The sequence below is a fragment of the Rosa chinensis genome, chromosome 5 (assembly GCF_002994745.2).
Source record: "Rosa chinensis cultivar Old Blush chromosome 5, RchiOBHm-V2, whole genome shotgun sequence".
NCBI lineage: Eukaryota > Viridiplantae > Streptophyta > Magnoliopsida > Rosales > Rosaceae > Rosa > Rosa chinensis.
Window position 1 is genome coordinate 39,450,283 of NC_037092.1, and position 25,381 is coordinate 39,475,663.

Here is a 25,381-nt window from a genome sequence, read left to right on the forward strand (position 1 = left end):
TGACATCCAATCCAAGGCTAGCTTCCCAATCATGCATATCAGAACAGACAACAATGCCTCCACTTAAATGACTTGATAGGAAAATGTTCAAATTCTCATTGAAAGCAGCTTTTTTGACAACATTTTCCTTATCACCAAACCCATCACTATGCTCCTTAACCTCAAACTCACCACATCCTTTAGCACAGACACCCAACATACTTGACAAAGAATCTGCACACACTGTCCCATCAAAGAATACACACCATACATAGTGAATACAAATTTTTGTGTAATAAATTTGTTGATCGCATCATTTAAAGCATCATAAATGATGGACACAGCATGATAAGGGAGTTTGAGCTGCTGATAAAATTCCTCAGAGCTCACATGATATGCACAAAGTGCTTGTTCAGTTGTAGCAATCAGATATTTGTTATCAAACATCATTTTCACAATTTTGTCCATTTTCTCCAACTTATCAGTAAGAAGCAAACTCACTTTCTCCAATTTATTCTCAAGAGGTAAGCAAAGAGTATTACCATTCAACAAGGAATTCAAAGTAGTTACAATACCAGCAATGCCTTGTCGAAGAGCCTCTACTCCTAATCTATACCAGTAATCTTGTTTATCAATTGTTGTAGTAGATTCAACATCAATTTGAACATTTCCACTCTCTAATGCCAGATTGAATCGAGTTTTTTCATCTTTCACAAAATGAAGAGCAACTTTGGGGAACCCCTTTTGTTGCATATAATCTATCATCGCCTGCCCACAGAGCTGTGAGTTTCTTATCATGCTCATAACATTGTCATATTTCTTCTTCAAAAGGGATAACTCGAAGATGTATTCTGTGGCATCAATAACTATGGCCATATTTTTCCCATCCCGATCCAAGCAAAGGATGGTATTTGTAGAAACTTTCGTAATGTAGACAGTAACTTCAAGCGTTCTTATTATTCCACTATCATCATTAGGTAGACAATATTTAATATGATTCATGGTTGAATAAATGAAGACACCATTGTCATCCCAAACACCATTCTTTACACGGACTGTCTCATGAAGAGTGCACTGATGCACAAGCCTCTTGCTAGCAATGATTATGGCATGTTTGCTGAGCAAGACAATACTTTCATGTCATTAGACCCAACAACACACTTGATGAAAGGGTTTGAGACTCACTAAGAACAGTCCTCTACTGGAGATCAAATATAAACACTTTGTCCTCTGAATTAAGGTTTTAGAAATCAGAAAAGGCTTGCAGTCCAATTTGTCAGTAACTATTTTCTTGTCTGGAAATTGAAAGTAAGCTTTTATGCTGACATGAATAGCATTGACAATTCTACAATGAGCAACATCTCCCTGATCATGGTGCAGATCCAAGCACCCACTATTAATGCTAGTCACTGATATCTTGGTAAACCATCTCGTATTTTTCTCAACATATCCATAACTCCATAATTCAATCAAGGCAATTATTAGTGAAAAGGTAAATTTCAAGCTATTACCAGATTTAGTTGGAATAGGCCGAATAGCTTCAAGACTGGATAGATGTTTCAAAACCTTAGTTTGCTTTGCAAATTCCACCAAAGAAAGTTGAGTCCCACCAACTAAAACTAAGAGTTCATTTGTTGATTTCTGATGCCCTCTCAAAAATGAACATGCTGCTTGCGCCAAAGAAGCATAATGTTGTGGTGAGAAGTTCTTAAATGTAGTAGATATACTTTGACCAGCTGCAACATTGCTCACACAATCAAGAAGCCATAGTTCAGCATTTCCCACTAAAGAATCAGAAGATGGTTCAGTTCCCTGCTCCAAACTATCCATTTTGGATGACTCCCTATCATCTGCCATGACTACATTCCTCTCTCCTCCATTAGTTTCCATGAGAACAGGAATCGAAGAAGAAAGTTCAGTTGACTTGAGAGAAGCATCAACAATTTCACGATAAGTTGCAAGTCCCCCACCTTTGTCTTGAATGCTCATAGGAGCAACAATGATCCTTCCTGCATTACACAAGCCATCTGATTGTGGCACTTTATCAAACAGGTAAAGAGCATGGTATTCTCTTCTTTTCCCACACAAACGCAGTCCCTGATCATCTTACTTAACACTAACACCTGCAAGTTGATTGAGCTCTTTACCATCCACCATTCACGTTGCCCCTCTTAATAGAACTCTCTCCCTCCCCATTTTCTAAATTATCATCAATACCAAACACAAAACCCACAATATGATCCGTACTAGTATTATCATTAAATCCCAATATCACATCAGTGCAAGACAAATTCAAACCACTATCCACATGGGTTTTATGAATAATACCATTATCAGCAGGAATAAGTGATTAAGAAGCCTCAGTTGCAGCTGAATCAATTCGGGTGTTGACGACGACAGCAAAAAGTCAAACTTTAGTGGGTTATCAACTTGGCTTGCAAGAGATTGCAACGAACGCCTTAACAACCGTAGCTCCTCCATGAATTCAGATATGAAGGTATCCATCGAACTCTTCAGCGATTCTTGCATCTCACACAATTTAGTATCTGTGTGATGTTTGTGAACTTGCAATTCGCCGGAACCTTGTGGTGGTGAATGTGGTTTCTCAGCCCCTTTAAGCTTGACCATAGGCTCTGGTGTGAAAGAGTAGCCGCCAGAATCAACAATTGGGACCTCCCAATTATGTATCCGGTCAGTTTGAAGAGAAAGTCGTGAAGGGCCGTACTCGGGTATGGGATAGAATGGATTTGGATATGAAATTGTATGTGGTTGCTCACAAGCAGGAGGGGAAGGAGCAAAATGATAAATAGGTGGTGTAGTCATGGTTTTGGTGGGGATGAACTGAGAATGAACACTGGAAACTGATGGTTCATAGGGGGCTTTGTGAAATCAGAGGATAGATCTAGGGATTTGGGTTAGAATGAGGTGACTAGTAAGTAGGGACTGATGGAAATTGATGAGGGAGTAAGTGGTCATTGATGATGGTTGCAAAAGGGTTCAGTTACGGTGGTGGGTAAGGGTTTGGTTATGTGAAGTTGGTCACTTTATGAGTTTGGGTATAAGAGTTGCCTTGAAGACGATAAGACGGAGCGCAGTAATACTCGCCGGATATCCCACCGCTGTAACCCTTTGGAAACAGGCCCAATTGTGGGCTCTTATACCAATTGTTATGATCCCCCAGATCATAACTGTGGAATGACATCGGTTGCAAAATGAAGGAAAGGAAAACAAAGAGAAACAAAGTAAATGAAAACTTCAATTTTCTTCAATGATAGTTTTCCAGTACATCTTAGTAGCTATATAAGATGGTCATAAAGTCTAATAAACCCACTATACAACATGGGCCATAAAACATGTAAGAGTTTGGCCCATAAGACAAATGGATCCTAACAGATCGGCACCGTAGAAGGAGCCACTTTTTGAAGCCGGGGAGGGGGGGGGAGAGAGAGAGAGAGATGAAAGAGAGATCGGAGAGAGGAGCGAGACAGATTGATGGCATGAATGTAATTCATTAATTCATTTTACTTTAAATCAGGTAAGTGGGGATAAAAATATATTATCGGGGTGAGTAGAATAACTTTGGTTTATTTTGATACTTTGGCCACGTTTGTTTGATTGGATAAGGAGGGTGGATAGGAAAATTTAAATCTAATCTGGTAAGCAATCATGTTTGGCAGTCAAGATAATCAGCAACCAGATTTTTCAAATCTTATCAGGTATGGATTACCAATCTGGTTAGAAAGGTGAGATATAATTTATCCAACTAGAAAAGCCTCCAAATCTCGAGCTTCAACCACAATACAACTGAACCTCTGCTTCCAACTCCTCCAAAATCGCAGCCTCTCACAATCTTCCTCCATCTTCATCTTTATCCTCCACGGTAGTTATCCACCGATCATCGCCGTTATGAAACGTATTCCGATCATTGAATTTGTGAGCTGATGAGTTTGGATTCACCGCTCTACGTGGATTGTTGATCTAGATCCAATTCCATCGGATCTTCATGTAGATTTATCTTATGGGTGTGCCCAATGGGTAGATTTTCAAGTTCTCAGACTTGAAGTTGAATGGAGATGGCCGACGATGAAAGAAAGCGATGGTCAGGTACCGGCAAGCTATGGATGCTAAGTGCGATGGCGGTGATGTACGTTCTCAGAGAGAGAGAAAGAGTGAGAGAGAGGGGGATCTATGGGTCTGGGTTGTTGACCGGCGATGAGAAGCAGCGGTGACTAGGACGGCCAATGATGACGATCTCTATGTAGTTTTATTTTTTTTATTATTTTGTTTTTAAATTTTGCCAGATATCCATTTGTTATCCAATCTTGTAACAAACAACTGATAAGATTAGGATTAGCGATCTTAACCTATTGCAAATCCAATCCTATTAAGACAGGTTAATCAATCCAATCCTGTCATGGGTACCAAACGTGGCCTTTGGGTCAAGCCCCGTCCAAGGGTAGGTGACTAGGTTCTCTTGATTATGAATTGAAGCCTCGTTGAGGCGCCGACTGTAGAAAAGTGAAAAGAGACACCAAATCGTAACCGTGGAACGACATCGGTTGCAAAATGAAGGAAATGAAAACAAAGAGATACAAAGTAAATGAAAACTTCAATTTTCTTCAATGATAGTCTTCCAATACATCTCAGTAGCTATATAAGATGGTCATAAAGTCTAATAAGCCCACTATACAACATGGGCCATAAAACATGTAAGAGTTTGGCCCATAAGACAAATGGATGCTAACAGATCGGCACCGCAGAAGGAGCCGCTTTTTAGAGCCGGGGAGAGAGAGAGAGAGAGAGAGAGAGAGAGAGAGAGAGAGAGAGAGATGAAAGAGAGATCGGAGGGAGGAGGGAGACAGATTGATGGTATGAATGTAATTCATTAATTCATTTTATTTTAAATCAAGTAAGTGAGAATAAAAATATATTATCGGAGTGAGTAGAATAACTTTAGTTTATTTTGATACTTTGATGTTTGATTCAAGATCCCGTCCAAGGGTAGGTGAATAGGTTCTCTTGATTATGAATTGAAGCGTCGTTGAGGCGCCGGCTGTAGAAAAGTGAAAAGAGATGGGAAAGCGAGACAAGAAACAGAGACACCAACACAGAACCTCCCACAGAGCTGCCTTTCACTACACTGAAGAAGGTGAAGAAGGTGTCAGCTTTGAAAGTCATGCTGCTTCCAAGTTCAGTCTTTCTGAAGAAGAAGAAGAAGAAGAAGTAGAAAAAAAAGACGAAGTCGAAGACGAAGCAGAGATTGAGGAAACAGAGGAAACTGATAAATACCCATCAAAAGATATGCCCTCAAAGTTTCTTCTTTATCAACAATCTGTGCAGGTTTGATCAATTCTCTGCCATTTCAATCATTCTTTGGCTGCTCTGAGCACATATGGAAGAATGCCAATATTTTGATATTGAAATTGGGAAGAAATAAAGAAAGAAACCTAATCATACTAAGCAGAGCATATGTTTTCTTCAAAATGTGACCAAATTAATGTAAAAATCTTGACACATTTGTATTTTGTTTCATGTTTCCGTTCTTTCTCTAGCACCCAAAGGAATAACTGTATGTGTTTTTCTGGAAAGGACATCTGTGATGTAATTTGGTTAAAATTTATGTTATTTGCAGTCGCCAAAAGGAGACATAAGCTATTTGCAGAAGTTCTTTTTGATGTATGTGGGTGGGAGGCAACCTCTCCATCTCCAAGAAGATTTTTGTGGCACTGCTCTTCTTAGGTATTTCATTATCCTTTGTATTCATACATTTGAAAGGAAACTTAAAACTATGTAGTGAACAGTTTCTGTTGTCACAATTTTGGTGGATTTGGTTGAGGGTTTAGGAAGAACTTTTTTTTTGTAAAGTTATCTTTGTTTACTAAAACAACATCTTGGTAAGTGATATAATAAGCAGTTGCATATTGGAAGAAGATAAGCTTAGGAATGCGTTGCAGTACTGCTCACTGTAATCCGTAGCAAGTAACTTTATACTCAGCTTATGTTTGAGGAATAAGAAGAGACTGTAGTCATGCAACCCGTTTGGTTTTTTTGTTATATTCTCAGGGTCTGATGTATATACTCGGTTAAAGTTCAAGTGTGGTTGAGTTCTTAAGTCAGTAAGAAATCATTAGGTTGTTTGTAATTGCTGTTCCAACCACAATCTAAAGACGTGACACTTATTTTATGTCTTACAGTGCAGAATGGCTTCGCACGGACTCTAGAAGGACTGCTGTAGGGTTGGATTTGGACCTTGAAGCGCTAGAATGGTGCATGGAGAACAACATAAATAAGATAGGGTCTGATGGGTATTCCAGAATATCCCTCTTCCATGGGAATGTCTTGCAACCTCTTGAGGCCAAGCTAATTGAGTTTGAGCCCCAGGAGCTGATAAGAAACATTTCACTCTCTGAAAACAAAGATGTTTCTGAGAGTGGTGGACTTGAAGGGGGTTCTTCTTCTCCACATAATGAGAAGTACATGAGGAACCATCCATTGCCTGCTAGAGACATAGTGTGTGCTTTTAACTACAGCTGTTGCTGTCTTCATCGACGTGCTGAACTGGTTTTGTATTTCAAGCATGTTCTTGATGTCTTGTCAAAGAAAGGTGGAATATTTGTAATGGATTTATATGGTGGTACATCATCAGAGTGCAAGTTAAGGCTTCAAAGGAAATTTGCCAATTTCACGGTATAATATTTCTTTCCAAATCCTCATTACTTTTGTAGCATCAGAAGCTTAGCATGGGTGAGTGGAAGAGGAAAGAAAAGAAAACAATATGGCTTCACAAGCAACCCTGTTGTGAGGCACATATTAGATTTTTGTTTTTTTTTGTTTGTTCTTCCCATTTATGCTGGGTGAATTATTGGTTACTTGAAGAAGCAAGAAGGGAGAATTTTCATATACAAAGCAGTAGTCTAATTTTAGTTCGAAGCATGTTAACATTAAGGTGCGACACAACATTTAGAAAATATCATAGCAGTTTATATCATCTCTTATAACTACTTTAAAGATATTCTCTACTTTCGAAGACATCCTTACATGATAAAGTTATTATTGACTTGTGCAGTATTTTTGGGAGCAAGCTGAATTTGATATCATTGAGCGCAAAACAAGGATTAGTCTCCATTTCCATCTCAAAAAGCAGCAGAAGAAACTTCGACATGCATTTTCATACAGCTGGAGGCTGTAAGTTGCTTTGTGTTGTTTTATACAAGGTCTTCTATATGTAAAAGGAATATTTTGCACTCTTCGTTGTGACTACTGAGACTATATCATTGTTCCTGGTAACTTCTGAATCATGTAATTAATAATAATTTCTTACATACCCCAGGTGGTCATTGCCTGAGATTAAGGACTGCTTAGAAGAGGCAGGTTTTCAATCTGTCCACTTTTGGTTGCGCGAGATGCAAGACACCAGAGAAATCAGAAAAACAGAAGGTTTTGGTGTTGGGCGAGACATAAAATATGAAGAGGTTACAAAATTTCAGCAACAAGATGCTTGGAATGCATATGTCGTAGCTGTTGCCTAGCTTCATGCTATCAAGTAAGCTCTGCTTTGGTGCTTTATTCAATTGCTATTACGATCCAAAGAACCATAGAGTTCCAATAAATAAGTGCTTAAGAGCTGTTTTCAAAAGTTACAAACTTATTTTCATTTGTGCTTCCTGAATTAGCTTGCAGTACTCATTCTATACTGTGTTGGGGTTTTTGGTTGGTATAACATTTGCTCTCAGCCTTTCTACCTCTATAGTAAATGAGGTTGTAGACTGTCAAAAGAGCTTAGGGTGGACAGTTCTAGGAAAGAATACCAGAAGTGTACAGACTGTGTTTCTGAGCTAGTAAAGAATACCATAATTGAAATTTCATTTAAATGCCATAGATGATATCATTTAAATGCCGATGATGTATGCCCATTGGTACTTTGAATAGAGGGCCGGAGGTCCCATTTTTGTTACTTTCCTACTGCAACTTGATTTCACTGTTAATGTTTTGAATTTTGCATTTTGGCTACTTTGCATCAATCTTTGAAAACCTGATTATTATGCAATTATAAATACATAATTGCTAATGGATCTCTTGTTTGAGATTACCCATTTTATATGGAGGTAATGTTTTTGAAGACGTGTGGAAGATATTCACAACTACAACCTTGCTTTTCAGGTGCCAACTAATGCAACGGTTGCAGAGACTGGGGAGGGTCATTTTGCAACTTTGCTCTGGCCTTGAAAAACTTCCATGAGGTTGGCTTATATGCTAATAACTTCAACAGTCATGGACTCTTAACATTCATCTTCTGTCAACGTGTCTTTTGTCATGTTTGCATGTCCTTTGGAATCGAAAGTTAGAACTTGCTGGTACTCACCCTTGCTATACGGGCGTCATGGTTTTAGTCAATGTATGCTGGTATTTTCGTACATGGCAATTTCAATGATCAAATCAATAGTCAGATAGACATTTTTGAATATTGATGTCACATTCGTTTTTTAAAGTCCAGCAATCAGCCACTAGCCAGTGCAGGAATAAGATTGCGCTCTACCTTAAGCCTTTTGACCTCTTATACTAACAAATTAGTTTTGAATTTCCACTTTGGAAGTTAGAAAGGTATTCATGTGCAACCCAGCAAACAACTCACTGTTCCAAAAGCCAGTTTAGGTTTGGCCTCAGATGAGTTTGTTCTTTATCTCGATGATAACAGCTTGAAGTGTATTTTAAACAATCTCCAGACACTTAAATTTGTGTCAATGCTCTAAAACTTCAAAGTTTGAGAATTATTTGAGACTCAACTTATGCCATGGGCATTGAGAACTTGAATTCTCATACATACACATACTTATTGAAAGTGTGCCACTAGCTTAGAAAATGATGGATTGATAATGAGTTTTAATTGTGCAGAAAATAATTACAACTACATAGCATTGTGCGACACAAGCAAAGCATAAAGTCTTTTCTGGGTTCTTTTATGCCTTAAGTGAACAGAACCACTTCAAAAATTAATGAATTGAAAGAACAAAATTGCAGAATATTAGATTCTGAGAAAGCAGTTTTTGGTGAAGTTCAGTAAAACACAGCCGAATTGAGAATTGGAACACTAAAGATTTTCCAAGTAGCTAGCTGCATCCATATTCATCAAAATCAGTCTGCCTCTGTAGATGCAGCAGATCAGTATGTCTTCCTATTCCTATTTAAAATGTCATCTCTTCTGATACTTCGCAGTACTCCATTTTTTTCATTGAGAAGCATATTGTCGGGGAGGGATGTTTTAAGGCGAGGTGCTCATTTCCAAGCTGGTACTGGGAGCAATATTACAGTTTAAACGATCCCAGGCTCCCTTTTATCACACTTGCTCAACCACTTTTCCCCAATATGGAGGGTACAGACTTTGGAGTTGGAAGTCCTTTGCGACACAGAAGCTCATGTCTAGACTTCTTCTGTCATTGAAAAGCTATTCTCGCCGCAAGAAACCGAGTTGATGGACATATTCCTCTAAGCTGAAAATGACCAAGTGATCACCTTGCGTGGCATTTGGACAACAGGGGCTGAAGATATTGAGCACCACGACCAACTTCACCTTTTCAAGAAATGTTCTCTTCTGGCTTGCGCATGATTACAATTTACAAGCGGTTGCAACCTTCTTCAAAAAGGAGGGTCTAGCTTTTAGGGAGAGTATTCTTTGCATCATTGACTCTTGGTTGTTACTCAGAGAGTGATTGCTCACCCAAAATTAGTACCATTAAACGTGAAAATGAGGATTCCGTTCTTTCCGAGGGACAATATTAGTGCTTTCTTATCGTAATTTCATATGGTCAGAAGTGGCATGGATTAGCTCCTTGTCATGACTTTTTGTTAAGAGTATGGCCAGTAGGTGTGTCTCATGCTATTATTACAATAGAGAGAAATGTTTTTTTTTTTTTTTTAAGTAAATTCAATAACCAACAGCCAATAGGCTATGCTTACAAAGCTTACAAAAGAATTCCGCAAGAAAATCCGGTAAAACCGATCCAAGTTAAAGCAAACTAATTAAAATCATTCAGAATCTCACATTTAAGCAAGCCTATCCAAGAATGACAAAGTTTCGCCTCCTACGAAAAGAAATTCAATTAGCCCTCACTTGCCAATCAACGCAATTGTGGTACAAGCAAGAAACTAGAAACGTCATAAAAGACTCATACAAACTTAATCACACTCACACATGCTGAAAACCCCAGCTAGAACAACTAAACAATAAACAGCTCATTCCCTGTCAAGTTGGAGTTTATATCTAAACCTGCATTGTTGCCTTCAATTTTCTTTGCCAAAGTATTTTTGCGAGGACGACCCCTTTTCATTGGAGTTGGCCCCAAAGAAACCAGGACCTCCACCAATTCACCCAATTGAAAATCCCGAGGTATAATCGCTAAACTAGGCTTGAACTGCTTCCTCTTCACACCCAAAGCTACTTTTGAATGTTTGTTAACAGAAACAGGCCCAACAACATAGCCCTCCTTGTTTGCCCCATCAGAATTGAGGCTCGGCCCAATAATTTGCAGCTCTGGCCTAGCCAACCCAGCGGTCAACCCAGAAGAGCACGTGTTGCACTTCCAGCAGACATTGATCCCAGGCCCGCCTCCGTAGCCAGTTTAGCCATTTCCAGCACCGCTAGCCCCTTCGACGCCGCATGGGACATCCCTAGACCTCCAACCGCAGCCATAGACGTCAGCGAACCTAGCACAGAACTCAGCGCCACACAGTTTGAACCTTCGCAGCCTGACACTGCCAGCGGCAACGTCTCCATCTCCAATCTCCTACCACACACACCTCCTCCATGCCCGAAGAAACCACATGCAGCACAGAGACCATGACGCTTCTCGTACTGGAGCTCAACCAACACTGACATAGCCGGTGAAAACTCAAACACCCATCTTGCCCAGATCCTCCGACGAACATCTTGCATCACACGGACCCTCTGAACCGGGTCCTTTGGCTGCACCGCCCCCTGATCAATCCGAACGAAGGTCCCCAACGCTCGTCCGATCAGCCTTCTCATTGTGCATGGCAATGCACAAACCCTTCACCGCCACCCATATCTTAAGGAGGTGCAGCAGAGCCGCCTTGAGATTAGAAACGCTGTCATAGTCGGCCAGCAGCAACATGGAATTGTTGTAAAACCACGGACCCCCCTGAGAGAATCTGATCCTTCATAGCCCTGTCCTTGAATTGGAAGACGAATATGTCGTCCTCCTCCTGTAGGATCAAAACTCTCTCCCTTAGCCCCCACACGTTGGAGATAGCCGTCAAAAACGATGGGAGCACCATCGCCTTATTAGACAACAGCTGGCCACAAAGGTAGAAAAACGAATCGTGAATTGCATATTCTCCTCCAACAAGGCTCACAAAAGCCTCCTCAAAAGGTGTAGGAGAAGCCACCGTCTCCTCCACCATCTCTTCACAAACTCGATCAATTCGGACGGCTAGGGCCAAGAAACCCTAGCAGAGCCAAAAGTCGACTTTTTCCTTTTCTAGAGTTGATCCTCAATGAATAAAAGAGAGAAATGTTGAATGCACTTGTATAATAAATAGAGAAGAAATAAGAATAAAACAGTACAGTCTTACTCACCTAAGGAACAGTTTAAAAGAATTTCGAGAGACAGTTTATTTTCACGGATCAGAGTACACTTGAAATTGTAATAGTTTAAAACTGTGTGTTTAATTTCAGCTATCAGATTCCTTAAGTAAGCAGGACTCTAAAAGAGTAAGGCCTTGTACAATTCTGGGTTTTAATCTCCAGAAGGAAAGTCCTACCTTCCCCATGTTTGGTAAGTGCAAGGTTGGGAAAATGATCCCTCTTGCGGGAGAAAAATGAATCATTCCATTCTCTTCAGGGTTTAGAGACCATTTTCTTTCTCATTTCTCAACATCAATTACACTTTTCTAGCATTTATTGCGCTATTTGTATAACTAAAATAATCTCCTAAAAATTAAATATCAAGTTTTTCTATTATAATATTAGTTATTGATTCCATTCCTTGTTGTTACTAAACATAGTAATAGGAATACTTGATTTCTCCTCTTGATGGAAATACAAAGGAATAACTTTCCTAAAGAATCAATTTCGTGAACCAAAAAAGCCTCAAGAGTGGGGACGAATTGAAGAGTTTTGGTTTGTCACAAAGCTGCTCACCTAAGAAATAGTTTTGATAAACTATAAGCGAATTTGACAATTGATAATAAATTAATAAATAAATAATCATTTTAGTATTTGATTCATTAAACCTTGTGATTTTTTTTAAAAAAAATAATTTTTTAAGTGAGCAAGACTGTGCTTTGTCAATTTGAATCGAACTCGAGAATCTACTTTCAATTTTTAATTTTCATCTTTAAGCTTTCAAAAATACTTTTTCTTTAACAGATAAATAGCAACTTTTGGCATCAATTGTGAATTTCATAAGCCGAAGAGAAAAGAAATAACTTTGTCGTGACTTGTGCCCGCAACGAAAAATAGCAAACGCTAACTTTCATGCATGAGAATAAAAATCAAACCGGGTCCCAACAAAAAAATTTCAAAAAAAAAAAATTTAAAAACGGGTCCCGCGAAAACCGAAATTAGCGGTCAGGATTGACCCCACAGCGTGGCCGGTCCAAGATGGCGTGGGGATTAAAAAAAAGCCAAAGGCTGGCGTGGCCTAAACGTTTTGTGTACCACTCTCACTCATTCAATTTAGTTTCTCTTTTTGTTTCTAATAAAGAAAAGAAAATTTGAACGGTGCTCCGTTTTTGTCTGCTTTTTACGCGCATTAAGAAAGAGGCAAATTAGAGGGAGTTTGCAGAGAAGCATCGTGTCTTGGGACAAACAAAAAAGAGAAGAGAAACAAAAGGAAGAAGCTCTCTGGAATTTTCTTTCCTTTGAGCACGAGGAATCCAGGGACCGCCTGGTTTCCTATTTCTTCTTTCTTTCGTCTTTCCTTCTTTCGAGCCCATTATATATACACCCCCTCAGATTCCCAACCTTTGGATTTTTACTCCTCCTCCTCCTCTAAATTCATCAAACAACATCTGGCTGGAGTTTTCGAATTTTTCATTCAGGTCAAATCCTCAGGTAACGTAGAACACCATCTTTGAATATCTTTGTGGTTTGAATTTTGAAAGGTTTTTTTTGCCTCAATTGCCTTCGATCTATATCAGGATCTAGATCGAAATCGAAGTAAGGTGATCGATATGGCGGAAGAGCATAGATGCCAGGCGCCGAAGCTGTGCGTGAACAACTGCGGATTCTTCGGGAGCCCAACCACGCAAAACCTGTGCTCCAAATGCTACCGTGATCTGCAGCACAAAGAGCAACAAGCCCTCGCTCTCAATCAAACCTTCATCTCAGCTTCGTCCACCTCTTCTTCTTCTTCGGCTTTCTTCCCTTCGTCGCCGGTCTCGGTCTCGGTCTCGTCGCCGCAGAACGAGGGCGCGGCCGAGGACGCGACGAAGGTAGAGGAGGAGAAGAAGAAGAAGGAGGAAGCGGTGCCCGGGACGGCGGGGAGGCAGGCGAACAGGTGCACGGAGTGCAGGCGGCGCGTGGGGTTGACGGGGTTCAAGTGCAGGTGCGGGATGACGTACTGCGGGACCCACAGGTACCCGGAGAAGCACGAGTGCGGGTTCGACTTCAGGAGCATGGGGAGGGAGCAGATCGCCAAGGCCAATCCGGTCGTCAAGGGCGACAAGCTGCAGAAGATCTGAGGGGTGTAAGGGTCTTTTCACGTTCGTTGGTTTGGGTTTGGTACGGTTTGGTTGGTTGGTTGTTGGTGGGCGGTATTGCCGTGTCCTTTGTAAATTTCAGTTTAATCATAAGTTTAATGTTTTAATGCTCCCTTTAATTTCACCATTATAATGTCCATACAACCCGCCGGTCAAAATAGAAACGGTGGGCGTGTGAGGAGGAAATACAATTAATGCTTCTTGTAACTGGCAAGAATAAATCTAAGTGTGATTAGGTACGTATACGCTTTCTTTGGGTCTACAAGGAAACTACTAAGGTTGACCGTGACCCTTATAAGGCTATGCTAGATCTTTTCTGTTATTCCCTCGTATTAGAAATTAGCTGTAATAATAAGCTAATTCTACAAAATTGAAAAAGTACCAAACTGTTAAATACCAAATGTTCTAATTAACAAAGAACATATGAAAGTTATAATGATCATAGTACTTAATTAAACCTTATTAACTGATCGAACAGATGGGTGGATAAACTTAAAGGTCTTGATGATGATCTCATGAAAGCTCATAGATCAATATATCCTTGACCTTTCTGAGTTTCGAGCAGCAACCAACTCTCTTAACCAAGTTTCAACTTGACTGATCACAACTATAGGAGGGAGATCTCCAGATTGTGGATAACAGAGTATCATATATATATATATATATATATATATATATATATGGGTACACAGCCGTAGCTGTTACAAAATATCTAGGCCTAACAATCCTGTCAATGTCATCCTGAACTATCTGGTTGACAAAGATAGGAGGGTTTGGTAAATGCAAAAGGATAACAAAGTATCATATTGAAAATGATCGACTTCCTGTAAAACACGTGAAGATATATATATATACACACACAGATCCTATCCAGAGCGGAGCTCCGCTTTGAAAATTAACGTGTGAAGTTTGAGTTTTGGGTCACTTTTCGGTCGCATATCCACATCTCTACCGTTCAGTTTTTAGGTACTAGTGTATAGATCATCTCTGCAAATTTTCAGCCAAATTGATGATCGTTAAGGTATCTAACTCGCTTAAACCAATTGACGGACTGAATCTGTTAACCTGAACCGTACTAGCTTTAAGGAAGTTATCAATGTCTTAACGATCATCATTTTGGCTGAAAATTTGCAGAGATGATCTATACACTAGTACCTAAAAACTGAACGGTCGAGATGTGGATATGCGACCGAAAAGTGACCAAAAACTCGAACTTCACACGTTAATTATAAAGCGGAGCTCTGCTCTGGATAGGATCTGTATATATATATATATATATATATATATATATATATATATATGGTTACAAGAGTTAAGCATATGGTTCGGTCCGTTTGGCAAGTAGTTGGTATCCTTCATGAGATCGTAGAAAAAAAAAATTTATTACATATATTTCGACATAGCCTTTTTTTCTTTATATATGTGAGCTTTTTGTTTGTCGAAAATATTATCATCTCTCACATATATTTGAGTGAAAAAGTTTTTAAGTATTAGCCTTGATCGGAAAAAAGAAAGAGTGGTGAATCCTGTGAGGTTGAATTATACTTGTTGGATACATGCTGAGCTCCACCCATCACCATTGTCACCCCCGTGTCTTACATGCTTATATGTGGAATATATGTTTTAATTAACCCTCGAATTCTTATGATTAAATATTGGTTGCGTGCTAATCTTGATGCTATGAAAGCAAGAGATTTCTAAGACAATAATGTTGAAGGCATAGTTTGTTTGAGTCTTTTGAGTCCTTGTTTTATTTTCTTGGTTTAGTTTAGTTTCTTTTGTTTGCTAGGGACTAGCAAAGTCTAAGTGTGAGGGTATTTGATAGGAGCGTAATTGTACATTATTTATATCAAATTCCTTTATATTTTCATTGTTAGTTCTTGTTATTTTCTAGTTATTTACTGTGTTTATATGTTTTATAGGTATTTTAGAGCAAAGAAGAAGAAAAGAAGCAAAAGAGGGATTGAAAGTCAAAATCAGCAAATCTGCCTGTGCAGATCAGTTAACTTTGACAGAGTACTGAGAGTAGCTCAGGACGATCCAGATAATGATCTTTATATTGATGGAAAGCCTCGGATGTCTAGTTTTCAGAGCTTTTTACGGTTCGTGAATATGATTTAATGACTGATTTAGTACAATGAGGTCAGGCTGCACGCGAATCTGAGTTCAAACAAGGAAACATTGTCTCCTAGAGCTATAAGGGAAGAAGAATTAAAAGTCCTTCTTTAATTAGAGATCAAATTCCTTAGTTCTTGGAGGAGAAGAAGTCTTGACGCAATAACTATATAAAAAGGAGTCTAGGGCATCATTGTAGACATCTTTGGACGCACAACATCAGTCCATTGCCGCCATCCTCTCCTTCCTCTCTTTTCTTGTTTTATTTTATTTCTTTTATATCTTGCTAATAGTTTTCCATATAATTAGGGGCTGCTTTCAGCCCTAGACATGATGTAATTTATGATATTGGTGTTTGTTAATATGTTTCTTGAATTTTGGTTGTTTATTGGTTTATTGGTTCATTGGTTCATTGGTTCATTGGTTTATCATTGATTAATCTTGTATGTTTGTTAGTGGTGGCCAACATTAGTAAGCATGCTAGGTTATATTGGTATGAATGTGTGTATGATCATCCATGTCTATATGCATTCTAGAGTAGCGATTGAATGACTTGAGACCCATTCTTATGAACCAATATCTAGGTAGATTAGGACAACATCAGTACCAAAATTGCCTAGCCTTATTCATAATCTTTTTGACCTTAATGACTTCTAGGTGAGAGCTGTGCGAGAACATCACTCTAGGTTCCATTCTAGAAGCTAAGTTAAGTTGAAGACATCATTCTATTAACATACCAAGTAAGAAAGATTGATAGGCTAAGATCAACACATCATTGGCTTAGCTTGGGGGAAAATTCTACAATGTGTTAACGTATGACATGCATACAATTGCCTTAAAAGTGGTAAAATGAGTCTTCAAAATAGTAATATTAGTCCTCAAAGTGGTAACATGAGTCCTTAAAGTGGTAAATTTTCTTAGTTACCACATGAGTCCTCAAAATAGTAATATTAGTCCTCAAAGTGGTAACATGAGTCCTTAAAGTAGTAAATTTTCTTAGTTTACCATATGAGTCTTCAAAATAGTAATATTAGTCCTCAAAGTGGTAACATGAGTCCTTAAAGTAGTAAATTTTCTTAGTTTACCATATGAGTCCTGAAAATAGTAATATTAGTCCTCAAAGTGGTAACATGAGTCCTTAAAGTGGTAAAAATAGTTGATGTATGAGAAATGTTAATATACCATACCTTTACCCTAGCTTGGGTAAGGACATCCGAATGAATTGAAACAAGTTGGTAAACATATCATAGGTGAAATCATGGTCTAGTGGTGAGAAGTAGTTCCTAGCTAAAATTTCAAAACCCTAAAATAAAAACCCAAAAACAATTATTTATTTTCGTCACTTTCTGTTCTCTGTTTTGTTTTATTTATTTGGTATAGTAAATCAACTCGGATTCCTCTAAAATTTTGTATGTGTCTTTCTTAGCGTGTTTAGTTTGTGTCTGTAAATGTTCATAATTTGTCGTTGAGTCTAGATAGGGTTATTAATTTCATCTTTATCAGATGTCAGTTTTAGTGTTTTGTCTGTTTTCGAGTCTAGATTTGCATATTAAGCACAATTCTCTGCAGGAGACCCCTTCTTTCCTATACTATGATTGACTAATATTTGTGATTGCAGGGTTAAATTATTACGCCTATTCCAGATGTACCACGTGTCTCTAAAACATAAACTGAATGTTCAATTTACGTCTTACAAATCCGAAAGGCATTTTGTTTAATAATAATTTTGAAAAACGCACAGTGGAACTTATAAATATTTTTTAGGTCAAATACTTTGAATTAGTTGGTTATATTAAACTTTTTCTTCTAGAACTCGATATGGCGTATTTCTCAGGAAATAACAAACCTCATGAATTGAGAGTTTAGCAAAGTTTCGATACAACACTAACTTTCAACAAGTTTCGGAAAACAAAATTTCAAGAAGTAAAGGTCAAGGTAAGACTCGAGACCTGGTTTCCGTTATGATGATTAAACAAACTCGTTTTCGCACAGTTAGCTCTCTCATTCTAATTCCTTTACCAATGCATAGTACCTGCAACCGCACTATTATAGGGGTGAGCATTCGTCCTCGTTGCTTATAGGGGCTTCACCCTAGTTAGGTTTGAAAACCAACACATAAAATAATAGTTTTGGGTACCCAGTATGAAAACATACTTAGACTATTTTCTTTTTAAAAATGACAAACTTAAAATATTTTTTAAACTAAAAAACCGATGCATGAAAATCAATTACCAATGCATGAAATTCAAATACATACGCCGCCAAGTAATATTTGATGGCCGGTCTTAGACCCCACTACATGGACTTACCTCAAATTAATAAATAACTAGGTAAGCGTAGCGAGAGCGTCCACTACCTATCTACACACACGGAATCAGGTCGTCATAGCGATCACATACCGTCTAACTGATGTAGTTAATCCTTCAGAGGTTAAGGGGATCGAACCTAAGGAAGTGAAAGCCACCCTTCACTCTCAAGCCATCAACAATATCTCTCACGGTTTGGTTAGTATGCCTTGCATTTTAACGTAACCAAGCCATTCAACTTATCATGCATCACCATCTAATTAAATATGAAAAACAACTAACCGAGTGAGTCCCGAGTCCCCTACCTAGATTCCGATGCTTATCTTTTATGTTACGGGCAGAGTTATGAAGTTTGCTTAATCTGGTATGTTTAAGTACTGTTCGATCAGTATCTATTGAGAAGAGTTGTATGACTGGTATATCGGGTTTGACTAATTTGGGAGGTTGATCCTGACCTAGTGGTCGGGTATGGTCAAGTCTTTCCTCTCGATGAGATGGTTATCGAGGCTTGCCTTTGTCTATTGGGAGAGTTTTCCAGTTATAAAAGGAGCGTACTTGCACGGAGAGTATGTGGGTAGTAACATACACCCAATAGTGTGACAATTCTTTCACCTTTTTTTTTGGTTAATAAATCATATCGGTATTTCAATCATCTCAAGCCATAATGGTCATTACATACCTTTCAGCTACTATTAGTAGATAGACATTAGACAAATAAAAAATTGTGGTGGTACCACGGTGGTAGATAGAAATAGGTCCACTTATTAAACATCTAATGCACACTTATTTCTTGGAAGCCCATTACACTATGAAACATAAACATAGTGCATAGACCCACTACAAACATGAAGAACACAAGTGTGGTTAGCTGAGTCAATCCTCCTGGATCCCAAATACGAAACTCCAGAGAGTTAGAGCCCATCAGTTTGGTCCACAAAAAAGCCAAATCCAAAAGGTACCCCTATCTGTTTTGAACACCTAAAGTCCATTTGACTTTAGCAGCCAAATTGAATTAGCCTACAAATCTATCTAGACACCTGAATATCTCCAGGCACCGTAACTAATTTAGGCACCCCCTCTTCAATCCCACAATGTAGCACCACATCACCTTCGTGGATAGGGCAATTATACCATCGTTGCCCTAGACACGCGAGACATCATGCGGTAGCAATAACCTCCAATCCTTGTACAAAGCCACCAAGCCACTCGTGGCCATCAAAACCAGCCCCGATCCTCTTTGAACCTAACCATAAAACATCGGCCTTTTATAGTACGTCAACAATACCAGCATCGATATGGATTTATAGTTACCTCACAAATGCTGATTTGAGTAGCGTCACTGCCTCCATCTCAGCCCAGCCAGACCCCCACACCAAGACCACGGAGATTCTAGATCGACCAGAAGTTTGAGGCGCCTCCTATGTGGTATATGCCTCGCTTTGATACCCACCAGATTTGCCCTGCAATCCCAGCCTTCTTCACCAAACTCACAATGGGAAGTTTGTTGGATGATACTCAGCCTAGCGCAACATGCTTGATTTGGTTGGGTGTTCACCTGAAAAAAAGAAAACACAGGGCTTGAGGGTTGTAGACAAACTGCAGAGTATGAAAAAATAGGTTCCACATAGAGGGGAGACCTACGCCGGTCGCCATAATAGAAAGCCATAGCCCAAGAGGCTAGGTTTCATAGAGTGCATGCTATTTCAAATTTAAAAAAAATTACAATTCTTTCACTTCTTAGTAAAAACAAAAGATAATATTATATCTGTTAGTAAAAAGGAAACAAAAAAGACAAAGTGCATTTTAAGTTCAAAATCCATCCTTTATGTTTGATGCAATTCACACAATTTTTTTTTGTTAATTGTGGTCCTATAACTGACCTACCACATAGGATTTCTTTCATTTTCAATTTTGTCTAATTAATGGTTGTAGACAAACAGCAGAGTGCATGTGGAGAAACAGGCTCCACGTAGAGGGGAAACCGACATCGGTCGCCATAACATAAAGAGATAGCTTGAGCGGCTAGGTTTCAGATAGGGCATGTTGTTTTCCAAAAAAAAGAAAAGAAAAAGAAGGCAAAAATTCATTTTAAGTCATAAATTCATCCTCCATGTTGGATGCAATCCACACAATTTTTTTTGTTAATTGCAGTCCTATAACTCATCTGTCACGTACATAAGATTTCTTTCATTTCAATTTTGTCTAATTAATTGTATATTTATGCATTCCTATTATACCATATTGTAATAAATTCAATAAATTGAAATACTAATTGACATAATTAATGAAAGTCAAATAAGATTTCACAAAATAACAAATTCAATTTATTTTCTAAAGAAGATTTCCCTAAATTAGTAAAAGGATTAAATACTATTTGGTTCTTGAGCTTTTAGTGAAAAAACACTTCAGTCCCTCGCCTTACTTTGACATGTTTACTCTTTCATCTCTCAATTTCTCACTCAATAGGTCCAATCCGGATAGATGGAGGGGTAGGCTGCCGAAGGTACTCTCGAGTTGGGGGTGGTACGAACAGAGGTGGTGTTTTGGCTGGTGAACTGGACACCACTTTTTGGTGCGGCTGCGGCAGGAAGTAGATGGAGGAGCCGTATTTCAGTTGAGCTCTGGTGTTGGGCTTGGACCTAGAGTTGGGATTGGATGCCTGATTCTGGGTTTGGGCCTAAGCTAGGGGTTAGTAAGGAGGGTGTATTGATACCCTCATTTATTCCTTAGTGAGTTAGGCAGGCCTAGCCCAGGAGCTGGACCTTCTTGGGTGGTTTTGGGCCAACTTATGGTCTTCAATTGCTAGTCTATTTAGAATATGACTTCTAAGGGAATTGGTAACTATTTTGAATATGACTGGCGCAAGTCTAGTGTATGTAAGGATAGCTTCTAAGAGCTTTTTAAGATGTTGATATACTTCATTTGTATCACAATTGCTTATAGGTAGGTGAGGGTTACATGATTGATTTTTCCTTAGGAGGCGAGGCTATCTTTTGTATGTACTAGGCTTGCTTTTAAGCGAGCTTCCCTTGGACTATAATGAGCCTGCGGTACTTGAATAGCTTCCCAATGTCTCTATTCTTAAGTGTTTGTAGTCTCTAGCCATCTTATGGCTGTTGATCTAATGCATTCAACTTCTTATTTCAAAAAAGAAAAAAAATGCATTGTATTGTCTGAGAATTAGCGATCTTTCATGTAGGTATACAAGATATGTTTACATAATTTTAAATGCATATTGTTTGTTATAATTATTTTTCTTGAATAGATTAAAAGGATTTGAAATTCAAAATTCAAAGATTTGAATTAAAACATAATCACAAATTATGAAATTTGAATTTGTTTCCTTCATTTATCTTGAGGGGCAAAATAGACAACAAAGAAAGTAACTGAAATGCATTTAACAATAAAAAGTGACCAATCTACAATCAAATTTTTTTTTTTTTTAATAGGAATTGATTTCATTAGTATTCAAGTTATGAAAACAGGTCAGAGTCTAACAGAGCTTACATAAAAAAATTCAAAAAACTAGATAACCTATCTAACCCAAACTAAACTCATTAAAATCTAAAGGGACGCTCGCTGGAAAGCAAGCCTAAAACAAGCAAGAACAACCTTGCTATTCTAAGAAAAAATCAGTCATCTAGTATAATCTGTCAGCATGCAATTGTGGTACAAATAACAGCTAGAAACATCTTAGAACAACTCATAGAGATTACTCCAACTTTAGAAGGCTTGTAACCAGATGTCTAATAGCAGAGAGACTTAAGAAAATGCTAGCTGCATCTCCTTAGGGTTGGAGCCAGCATCGTCCTCAGCCTCTTCAGGAGCCAACAACCTCGACATCAGTTGGTTTTGCTATTCTTTTCCAATGCCACTGCTGCAGACTCCAGCTTGGACTCAAACCTAGGCCCCAAAGCCCAAGCACCCCCCAATCCAAGTTTGAGCCCAGGCCCAACGACCGAAGCCCATACCCGATCAAGAGGGGGAAGCTTAACCCTCTGATGCCTGGCCGCTTCTACCTCTGCTAGGCCCTCCGGCAGCTAGCCTTTCCACCCCTCCACCAGGCGTTGAGCAATGATTATCAAGCCAAGTTGAAGCCGGCAAAATTCCTGCACGATCTACCCTCTACTTCTCACGCCTTACCGGCAAGAACCCGATCGAAGCACACCGCTACTGGTCTGCAATCGACGTCGATCACCCGTGCTTCGACCTCGATCCATGCACCGAAAATCAAAACTAGGCTAAGAACGCCTTGTCACGATCTTCTTCTCCTCTACGCTGGGCAGTGCCTTGGTTCCCAGCATTGCACGACCCCCGGCAAAGCCTCGTCGATGCCAGACAACAGACGGCAAACAGAAGATTTTCCGCCACAACTCTTCACTCAAAATCCTAAAGCTCTGCTTTTAAACGACGCTTTCTACGCATATTTGTTAGAATCAGCTTTAGATGCATCTACAATCAAAATTGATATAACAAATTGGACTTTAAATATCTTTAAAAAAAAAAAAAGGATGTTTTTTAATGGCTACAATTGTTTGATGAAGCTTTACCAACCCACCAAAATTTATTGTTCCATTATAATACTGCATACTACAGTTCCCAGTCATTTTCTTTAGGAATAATGGATCCATTTTTAAAGTTTACTTGGATCTCGTCTTTTGTCTTTCTAAGATACTTGCCCTCGGGGTGTAATTTCTTTCTTAACCACGAATAATGCGTTTTCAGAACTATAAAAGAGTTAACCCACTTCATACGATAGGCTTTATGTTGCCAGTTCATACGATAAGCTATAACAATATAATACCCACCTAATCATTTCTTCTCAAATTGCCAACCAACAGGGAAATGAAAATTTGGTTGAAAGATTCCCAGGTTGACCAAGGACATGTGGTTGATTGATTCTTTGGTGTTATTCTCTGGTTCCACCATATCTATATATATATATTTTTCTGTGATATAATTTAATTTTTTTGAGAAAGTGATCTAATTTAATTGCAAATTATTGTGCATCACTAACGTTACTATCTAGAGGGTCCTTCTTCTTCCTTTTAATAATGACTAGAAACCAAGGAGCAAAACCAGCCTCCAGTCACCATCAACTAGGTACTGAAGTTTAGCATAGCTTTTGCTAAATCACAAAGATCAAAACTTTTTCTTGCAAAAGACGTGGGGATAGGGATTCTTCTTTTTTCCAGAAGAAAGGCTGGACCCCAGCGTCACCGTCGGTGACCCGTAACAATCAAGTAACCGAGTAAAGAAAATAAGAACAATTAAGGTGGATGGATTATGGAATTAGTTACTTTATATTTTTCTTTTTAGTGAAATTATACATATCCATATCATGTAACACAAGTTAATTGTAAAAAATGTCTCTCGCATTAGGATCAAGTTTCGTAAGAACTCCATACTAAAAAAAAAAAAAAAGTTTCGTAAGAACTTTATCATTTACATCTATTAAATTTTCGGTAACGTACCGATAGGGCAGTCCCATGAAAAAGTGAGGCCTAAGCCAAAATTTAGAGTGATCTTCCTAATAACTTTTTCCATTGAAAAAAAAAATGTCAGCAAAGCAAAGTTCAAACTAAAATATAACAGATTATATAATCAAAATAAAAAGTAACAATGCCGATAATGAACAATAGAAACTGATTTTTTTTAACCACAAAATTTTGGATTTCAGGCCTTGACGGATTAGTACAATTGTATTAATTATCTGAATTTTGATTACGAAATTAGAACAAATGATGAAATTCAGAATTGAGTAGGAGGAAGAGAAGATCGCTTCTATGCATCTATGAGAGTCTGTCAATGGCTTAAATGGACATAAAAGGAAGAAATGTTACCATGTGTCTTTGAAATAATCAAAAGGGAATTAAAAATTCATACTTCAGCAGCCAAAGTTTCATTTTTGCCCAAAATTGTTGAAAGTGAGCAAAATTTTTGGTTATCTTATTTTTTAATCCCAAAATGATGGAGAAAGAGAAAACTTGGGGTGTTTAACTTACAAATACAAAAAAAAAAGAGGAAATTTTAAGGCCTCACGGAGTTATGGATTTGATTTCATCGGTCTCGACATCGTCTTCTACAAATTGTACTTCTGCATCTTTATTATTTTACTATCTATATATAGGCATTTTGAGATGAAGGCCTTCCCCAAACTGAGCCCCGAGGCCACTGCCTTGGTTGCCTTGGTCAAGGGACGGCTCTGCGTACTGAGCTCTCTGCTCTTATTGTTCTCTCTTATTGGGAGTTGTCAATTATTTGGACATGTCTCCGAGTACAGCTTTAACTTTTTTGAGTATTTTTTTTTGTGATTGGCTTCATCATTCTTTTTCATGCTGATGCGTCTTGGTGACCTGACAGTGTAATAATAATCAATAATAATAAGAATAAACTAATACAAATCATATTCATGTTCTTTGAATTGATTCTATTTTTTTTGAATGGGCAGTTATGCATGATTTTTTCTTTTTCAAATTTATTGTTGAGTTATGCATTATATTAAAAATAATTTTTCATTTATTTTTGGAGTAGGGTTTTTTTTTTTTTTTTTTTTTTTTTTTTTCCCACTATGTCTGGACCCCTATATTGAAATCCTGGTTCCGCCCCTGGATGGCAGGGTGGTAACTATGAATGGGTGGATTGTTCGTTTGTGTTTCTTGGTTGGTCGCTTCTTGAGTTCGTGATTTTGGTGGTTATGTTGCTATGGTGGCTTAGGAGATGAAGGACCATTTGGTATGATGGTGTCTTGGTTCAAGACGGCACACCTCTCTGATAGTTATATATTCAATGGGCTTAGTAGAGTAAGGTTTGACAGTTGGATAAATGACAAATTCATTTATGAACCAACCTAAACACGATGATTCGATGATGGCCGTTACTACATGTTGGAACACGTGGGATAGACTCCCACATCAAAAATCTGATTTAAGTCGCATGGGCCTTAGGCTTTACGGCTCTAATGACTTAAATTGGATAAAATTCTTATTGATTATGTTTTTTGTTTGATCAAAGTTTTGATACTCATTAGTAGTGTTCTAAAAAACGGCCGCCCAGGCCGCCTAGGTGCTGGGCGGCAAGAGACCGAGGCGAGGAAGGGGTAATCGGCGGCCTTAGGCAGAGAGAATTTAGGCGGCCGCCTAAGCGGGCTGGGCGCCCGTCTGGGCGGTCTGGGTGTTTAGGCGGTTTTCCTTTTTTTTATTTATTTTTTTTTATTATTATTTTTTTTTATGTCTTTGCAAAAGTGCTAAACCTAAACACTG

General features: G+C 38.5%; 2 protein-coding genes across 2 annotated transcripts; both read left to right on the top strand.

Moving 5' to 3' along the window:
* The first annotated feature begins 4,781 nt into the window (after window positions 1-4,781).
* Window positions 4,782-8,520, top strand: LOC112168005. Its single transcript, XM_024305119.2, has 7 exons — window positions 4,782-4,848; window positions 4,968-5,319; window positions 5,612-5,718; window positions 6,174-6,666; window positions 7,046-7,164; window positions 7,310-7,522; window positions 8,140-8,520. Exons 2-6 carry the CDS (start codon window positions 5,053-5,055, stop codon window positions 7,506-7,508), a joined length of 1,185 nt encoding a protein of 394 aa, XP_024160887.1. The 5' UTR covers window positions 4,782-4,848; window positions 4,968-5,052; the 3' UTR covers window positions 7,509-7,522; window positions 8,140-8,520.
* Window positions 8,521-12,732: 4,212 nt separating this feature from the next.
* On the top strand, window positions 12,733-14,020 carry LOC112167650 (zinc finger A20 and AN1 domain-containing stress-associated protein 3). The gene is made up of 2 exons (XM_024304701.2): window positions 12,733-13,051; window positions 13,138-14,020. Exon 2 carries the CDS (start codon window positions 13,171-13,173, stop codon window positions 13,678-13,680), a length of 510 nt encoding a protein of 169 aa, XP_024160469.1. The 5' UTR covers window positions 12,733-13,051; window positions 13,138-13,170; the 3' UTR covers window positions 13,681-14,020.
* Window positions 14,021-25,381: the final 11,361 nt, after the last annotated feature.

Bases quoted from the DNA above. Each gene is read 5' to 3' on its own strand.
- LOC112168005 (XM_024305119.2), top strand. From the start codon at position 5,053: ATGGGAAAGCGAGACAAGAAACAGAGACACCAACACAGAACCTCCCAC. The intron at 5,719-6,173 runs GTATTTCATTAT...TATGTCTTACAG, and splicing joins TGTGGCACTGCTCTTCTTAG to TGCAGAATGGCTTCGCACGG. The intron at 6,667-7,045 runs GTATAATATTTC...TGACTTGTGCAG, and splicing joins GGAAATTTGCCAATTTCACG to TATTTTTGGGAGCAAGCTGA.
- LOC112167650 (XM_024304701.2), top strand. From the start codon at position 13,171: ATGGCGGAAGAGCATAGATGCCAGGCGCCGAAGCTGTGCGTGAACAAC.